The sequence below is a fragment of the Lactuca serriola genome, chromosome 5 (genome assembly GCF_051521515.1).
Source record: "Lactuca serriola cultivar US96UC23 chromosome 5, Lser_US96UC23_V15, whole genome shotgun sequence".
Lineage (NCBI taxonomy): Eukaryota > Viridiplantae > Streptophyta > Magnoliopsida > Asterales > Asteraceae > Lactuca > Lactuca serriola.
The window spans coordinates 331,182,569-331,189,937 of record NC_136412.1 but is presented as its reverse complement, the minus strand read 5'-3'; the positions used below and the strand labels follow the sequence as shown (position 1 = coordinate 331,189,937).

At 30.1% G+C, this 7,369-nt stretch overlaps 2 protein-coding genes across 2 annotated transcripts; one reads left to right on the top strand and one right to left on the bottom strand.

Moving 5' to 3' along the window:
- Positions 1-3,230: 3,230 nt before the first annotated feature.
- LOC145050986 (uncharacterized) lies at positions 3,231-3,776 on the bottom strand. Its single transcript, XM_078999149.1, has one exon. The coding sequence runs from the start codon at positions 3,774-3,776 to the stop codon at positions 3,231-3,233; it is 546 nt and encodes a 181-aa protein (XP_078855275.1).
- Positions 3,777-4,685: 909 nt separating this feature from the next.
- On the top strand, positions 4,686-6,997 carry LOC145055209 (thioredoxin domain-containing protein PLP3B-like). Its single transcript, XM_079003511.1, has 9 exons — positions 4,686-4,837; positions 4,980-5,104; positions 5,504-5,578; positions 5,667-5,714; positions 5,822-5,964; positions 6,042-6,114; positions 6,214-6,275; positions 6,373-6,470; positions 6,600-6,997. The coding sequence occupies exons 2-9, from the start codon at positions 5,021-5,023 to the stop codon at positions 6,704-6,706; spliced, it is 690 nt and encodes a 229-aa protein (XP_078859637.1). The 5' UTR covers positions 4,686-4,837; positions 4,980-5,020; the 3' UTR covers positions 6,707-6,997.
- The last annotated feature ends 372 nt before the right edge of the window (positions 6,998-7,369 follow it).

Below are 7,369 nucleotides of genomic sequence, written 5' to 3'. Positions count from 1 at the left end.
GATGCAAGGTTCAGGGAAGATGGTGATCGATCAAGACACATCTTTCATTTTGATTTATGCTTTAGTATTTATCAGAATTTAACAGAACACACTTGTATAATAATTATATTATTAATGCAATGGATGATGTTGTTGCTTGTTTACTACTTTTCATTGTTGTGATACTGTACATGACGTCCTCCGCCCCAGAACGTTTCCGATGTTCCTGGTTTTGGGGTGTGACAGTTACCACTTGTAGCGTTATACTTTTATTTTATTCTTTTCAAACTATGTCATTATAATTAGAAAACCTAAATATGTTTTATTTGGTTCTTAGTTAATATTATTTTGATTCTATTTTGGTTACTACTTTCAATGTTTTTTTCCCATTAGGAGAATATTTAAAATCTAACCATCTATATAGCATTGTACTTTTAGTTTATTTTTTCTCTTATCAAACACATTGCACTTTGAAAATCCAAACTTTTTTTTTCTTTTTGTTGGCAATTATATTTTTATACTTTTCATTTTTTTGTTAAGGTATCATATTTTTAATATTTTTTTCTATAAAGACTACTTTAAAAAGGTAATCACATAGTGATACATATGTTCAAAATCTAATCTACGCAAACATTATATTTTTTCAGTTGCCTGTTACAGCATTATGTTTTTCTTGTTTTCCTTATTAGACATTGTACTTTAAAAATCTAAAATTTCACTTTTTTCCTGTTTAGACATTAGATTTTCAACTATAGCATTAAATAATCTCTCTTTAACCTAATTAAAACATTTTACTTTTATTTCTTTCCTCTTAAGAAATTGCACATTGAAAATTTAACCTTTTAAGACATTGTGCTTTTTTATTTTCTTTATCAAAGACATTGGCACTTTGAAAATATAAACTTGTTTTCTTTTGGTTACCAATTATAGGTTTCAAATTTTCTTTTTAAGATTGAGTTTTTAAGACATTGTATTTTTGAAATATTGATTTTGATTACCAGTTATAGTATTATTCTTTCAATCATTGTACTTTTAATTCAAAATCTAAAGTATTAAGACATTGTCCTTGAATTTATAAACATGTTTGGTTTTTGTTACCATTTATAGCATTATACTTTGTGTTGCATTCACTCACATACAACTTTATAGAAAGGGGTAAGATGGGAAATCATCACAATAAAGAGAATTATACTTTCATTTATATCTAAAAATCATAGGTTTATCATATGGCCAAATGACTGTTTTACCCTTTTGTCTCTATTTTTCTTCTGAGAGTTATTTGATGAAATACCAACATCATTATCATTGCCTAAATCTGCAATGATACCAACACCAATTGATCAAACCATACTAGCTAGATTGTTTTTCATCCCTACAAAGATCATTCAAATGAGGCAGGGGCATTTTAGTCTTTTCAAAAACTTCATGCCCTTCACTCAACATAATAAGCTCATCCGTTTGTGTCACAAATCCTTTCCACTGCACACATGGTTGTTTCTTTTTTTACTTAAACTAGAAAAATTGGTCTAATAAGTTAAGCTATACTATCAAGACACTAACTTTTTACCTATTTGCCTTTCTTTTTTCCTTTTAGCTCAATGGTGGTTAATGAATGATAAGGGACTATTTCTGCAATTTCACTCTTATATAGAGACCATTTTTGTAACTTACATTAGCCTTGATCCAACTATTGATTAATATTATATTATAACAAGAAATCAGCCTTACCCCATTTGTATGATGGAACTGGGCTAATTAATGTTATTGTTGTATAACAAGAAATCAAATAAAAGGTTTATAAATCGCCAAATAATTGTTTTTTAACAAACTATGTATTTCTTTTATCAACTCATAGATATCACAAGAAACCAAACAAAAAGAGATTTAAATTTAAGAGCCTTCAAAATCCAAATTGAGATTATTAATATGTAATATCTTTTAGCTAAAACACGGAGCACTGATCAAGTTAGAATTGTAAAAGTCTTTGCAGGATGTTTGATTTTGATTAATAGAAAAAAACCCATCAATGTTATCAAATCAAACACAATAATTAGATATTATAATGTCTTTCACTCGGTGGTAGATATGTATTTTAGGGAATTAAACATGAATATGATATTCTTATAAATATTGCTATTTCTTTTAGAGATAAGCATATGATTTAAGTTGTATATGTATGCACAAAATTAGGCCATTCGACTAATAATGTTAAGATGTGGTGGATAGGGTTAAGAATGTAAAGTCTGGAACTCTAGGGTTTTAACTGAAAACATTTATAGACTTGTCTTTTTATTCAGCATAATTACTTAATTAGTATGAAACATCATTTTTGCAACAAAGTTCAAACTTAAAGATGTATTTATAAAAAAAATAAGAGAAATAAAATTGCTTTATACTTTTTATGCCTACAAATGTTCCTACCCAATAAAATTATGACAAGTGTCATCATTCCATATTTTTTTAACTAACTCAGTAAAGCTATATTAAGAATATATCAAATAAAATTAAATTAAATAGTGATTTGTTATAATTTTAATGGATATGAATAATTATAGGAATAAAAGGTAGGAAGTAGTTTAATTTCTCAACAAATAATAATAATAAACCGAAAGTGCGATGTATGTCAACTACAAGGTCAATTTTTATGATTTATTTGTTATATATATGTGAAATACAATCTAAGGCTAGAGGGAGTGGTGCCACCGAAACCACACTCCTTTCACCGTCACATAAGTGTCACGTCATTTTTTACCACAGTAGTGTGGTTTCTTGCCACAATAAGGGAGTGATGCCACACTTTTATTTTATTTTATTTTATTTTTTGTTTTTTTAGCTATTTTAATTTAATAAAACTTCTTTTTTTAACAAAAAAAACATAATTTTAAAAAGACAATATTTCATTAATTAAAAATACAAATACCATACATTGCTTAACTTAATAAAAAAAAACCTAAAATTTTTTAAAAGCATATTAAAAACATAAAACCTACAACTTATTAAAAAAAATCACCAAACGATTAAAAACTTTTAAAAAAACTAGAAATTAGCCACGATTTACGTAACGTTTTTTCACATCCTCCTTCATCGCCAAAATAACTTGAAACTCGTCCCCGGTCATATTCGACGTGTCCATCGCTAGTATTCGCATGTGGCTCTCCCTTTGTTTCCAAAGCTCTCTTTCAGAAGCAATTTGCAAAATCTTGTCCGTTCCATCTTTTATACCCTTCACGTCGGCCCTTATTTCTTTCAACTCATATGAATTTGACGCTTTGCCTTTGCCTTTGCTTTTTTGCTTTGTCTCTTCCCATTGGTCGGGAAGGTGGTGAAACTGGAATAGATACATCTTCATTCATATCAAATTGAACATGAGCATCTGATGTAGTGTGGTCGGACTCACTTGTTCTGCTGCGTTTTAAACCACTGTCGATATGCTCATATGATGTTTTGCTATTTTGCCATTTCTTGTTATCTTTCACAAAATTCCAAACTTCAAGAAACTTAAAAGCCTTCAGATTTTCTTTTTGATACACTTTCAACGCTTTCTTCAAAATCACTTCATTGTTTTCTCCACTTTTCCATTGGCGTTTCATATAGTTATACAAATCATTAAACAACATGATTTTCTTGTTCATCTTCCCCCATTTGGAGTACACTTGATGTTTTGAACGATATTCTCCACACTTCATTCCTTTATGGAACCTATGTAAAACGCGAATCCAATAGCGGTCATGCTTTTGGTCTTCTCCAACCGTCGCATCTTCTGAAATATCGATCGAAGATTGTGCCAACACTAACATTTCGAGGGGTTCCCAACATTTAGCCTACACCTTCTCTTTTTCGTTTAGTTGCTGCTCGAGTGGGCTGAGCTTTTGTAACGAATTCCGGTTTGGAATCAGAAACGACCGTTTCTGGTTGTGTTTGTTGAACAAATTCAGGTTGAGACAAAAAATCAAATGGATTAAAATCTGTGTCGGGTTGTGGTAGTGGTGGTATTTGTGGTAGTGGTTGCGTTGGTCGTTGTGGAAAATACGGAAGCATACCGCCGTAGTGGTAATACAGAGATGAAAAAATTGGTTGATCATATGAAGGTATTGGGGTGGTGGTGTTTCTAACGGGTGTTTTTTCTTTGTTGGGCCTTTTGGAAGAATACATTTTCAACGAGGAAAAGAGTAAAGATTTTGGTTGAAGGTTGTGTAAATAATGGATATATATATATATATATATATATATATATATATATATATATATATATATATATATATATATATATATATATATATATAGAGAGAGAGAGAGAGAGAGAGAGTAAAGTTTAAAAAAAAACAAATTCAATCAATGGACCGTTCAACGTTCAAAAAGGGAATCAAGCACCAACCAATCACATGCGATAGTTCTTTCTAGCTGTAGTGCGGTCAAGACCGCACAAAACCGCACCCAAGGGGCGGTGTTTACTATCAACGAACGCGGTTCCAAACCGCACTTCATCCGATGAGCCTAAGATGCAGTTTTGTTTGAATATTGCAATGTCAAATTCCAAAGTAAATCATTTTTATAACGATTAATCAATAAACATAATAATAAATCGATGTTCTAATTATGAAAAGAGAGAAAAAAAAAAATTAAAACCGTGTTTTTATATCTTCTGTTGGGATGCGATTTTCTTCGGTAAAATCAAAATTGAAGTAGGGAAACCAAAGAGTAGAAGGTTAAATGTTTTTTATTTCATTCTATTTCATCTCATTGTTTTTTAAGAGGTCTGCAGAAGAAGTTTGAAAGACATTCGACCGAAGGACCAAATTTCAATAGTTTGAAAGACATTCCGTTTTCAGAACTTCTCTCACCAAATCTGAGATCCGTGGTAAGATTAGGTTCCATACTTATCTCCGATTCAAAATCGATAGGCGTACTGTAATTTCAACATTGTTTTCAGATCCTTGTATCCCTTGTAACCTTTGATTTATGTGCCGATTCATGATGTTCTTACTCTTCGAACTATGTAGGATTTCTACAGAGATAAAAGAAGTAACTAGCGTCTGTAGACATGGATCCCGATTCAGTTAAATCGACTCTGCAGACTCTAGCGTTTGGAAATGTAATGGCTGCAGCTGCTCGTGATTATCAGAAGGTATTTGTATTTCTATGTCATGAAGTTCAAATTCTCTTACGATATTAATTTTACTTTTTTTTTTCAAACACTAGATTTCATTGTAGGGTTTGTAAACTGAGATTGAGATATGTTTATCAGAGTCCAATTGCAGTAGTTTGTTTTTCCGGTAGTTTACTGTAGTAATAAATTTTATGTTTAGCCCAAAAGATCTCTATTTTGAAGCTAAAAACTAGTAATTAAAAAATCATATTTGGACTCTGTGAAGAGAATGCTTAACATATTCAAGATTTGTATTGAATTTTATAAATAGTGAGTTATTCTGCTCCTTCACATTGATGAAGGATGAGTGATTTTAATGAAGTACTTTGCTCCTTCACATTCATCAATAGAACTCATGTATCTATTTAATTCTTATAGGAAGTTGCAGCTCATGAAAAGGCACAATCATCATACTCTGTTAATGAAGAGGTTGATCTAGATGATTTGATGGATGTAAGTTGCAAATGCATGTTTATTGTATAACATATGTTTTTAATCAAATTCTTCATTTTAATTCCACTTTTATGGAACTGTATATCAGGATCCTGAGCTGGAAAAGTTGCATGCAGATAGGATTGCAGCTCTTAAGGTTGTAATTTGATTATTATAATGCAAACACAAGTACAAATTACAAATGAAATTTGGAAAGTCTTTTTAAGTCTCATTTGCCTTTTATTAAATTTTTTGTTGGAAAAGAGAGAAGCTGAAAAGAGACAATCATTAACGAAAAAAGGGCATGGAGAGTATAGGGAGATAACTGAAGGAGACTTTTTGAGTGAAGTCACTACCAGTGAAAAGGTGATTTGCCATTTCTACCATCGGGAGTTCTATCGCTGCAAGTAAGTGACCATTTTGCCCTTTTAAGACTCCAACAAACAATTTTCACCATATACTTTCTTGATATCTGTTATTATAGGATAATGGATAAGCATTTGAAGTCTCTTGCAACAACTCATCTTGATGCCAAATTTGTTAAGCTAGATGCAGAGGTTTGTTATTATCATTATTAACAACAATTTTTTTTTTTTTTATTTTTTTTATTTTCTTCACATATATATGTTTTTAACATTTTTAAATACCACATACAGAATGCCCCATTCTTTGTGACAAAACTAGGAATCAAGACATTGCCATGTGTCATATTGTTCAGGTCAGATATGTTTGTTTATTATTAATTCTATTAGTGTCAATTTTCCTTTTTTGCGTTATATTTAATGGGATTAAAAATTCAACTTTTTTTTTCTCAGAAAAGGAATTGCAGGAGATAGGCTTGTTGGGTTTCAAGATCTTGGAGGAAAAGACGATTTCAGCACAAGGAAGTTAGAAGCTTTATTGATCAAGAAAGGTAACATTTTTTTTTTCTAAAAGTTCCTGTACTTTAAAAAAAACATTTATAAAAAGGGAAAAAAATGGGTTAAATGAAAGTAGGATGCTATATAAAAAAAATGAAATTATGATGTTATGTGTTGTGTAGGTATAATTGAGGAGAAGAAAAAAGATGAGGATGAAGAAGCTGAATATGACGAAAGTAGACGTAGGACAGTTAGATACTCTGGAATTCATGATTCCGACTCTGAATAATTAAAAAAAAAAAAAAAGAGAAACTAAAATGACTATTTCTCAAAAGTATTAATTTTTCCAAATCTTATATGTTATATATGTATAATTAAATGTTTGCAAATTTTAAGTATGGTGTGTTTGCATTTAAATAGTTGCTATATCTAGTTCATCATCAAAATGTATGTGTATGTATTTGATGATGACAAGTTGATTAAACTGACTCAATAGTTGGTTAGTTTTGTATGGATTGAAACGGTAATTTTGTAATTTCTTGTGGGAAAAAAATGGAAATTTGATGACTCGATTCTTATAGTTCGAATTGTCTTTTCTCATCTATATCAACATATTATTTATTTAATATATTATAAATTTTTGGAATATTATTTTTGAAATAAAGGCAGTTTATTATATGTTATCTATGCTTTTCATTAAATTTATCACATTGCTAACATGATGGGATAAGCTGGTTCACATTGATGCGGACCAAATATGTATGGATCGAAACTTATCACTTGAATTTTGATTGATTACAAATGCAATTTCAAGTCAAAATAAGATCAAGCAAGCAATACAATGCAATAGTGTTTTTTTTTTTTTTTTTGGTTATAAATATGGTAGAAAATCGTTTATCAAGTGTATCGATACATAAAACAGAATTTTGGAACCCAAGACTATTAAGTACTA

Bases quoted from the DNA above. Each gene is read 5' to 3' on its own strand.
- LOC145050986 (XM_078999149.1), bottom strand. From the start codon at position 3,776: ATGTTAGTGTTGGCACAATCTTCGATCGATATTTCAGAAGATGCGACG.
- LOC145055209 (XM_079003511.1), top strand. From the start codon at position 5,021: ATGGATCCCGATTCAGTTAAATCGACTCTGCAGACTCTAGCGTTTGGA. The intron at 5,579-5,666 runs GTAAGTTGCAAA...ACTGTATATCAG, and splicing joins ATCTAGATGATTTGATGGAT to GATCCTGAGCTGGAAAAGTT. The intron at 5,715-5,821 runs GTTGTAATTTGA...TTGTTGGAAAAG, and splicing joins ATAGGATTGCAGCTCTTAAG to AGAGAAGCTGAAAAGAGACA.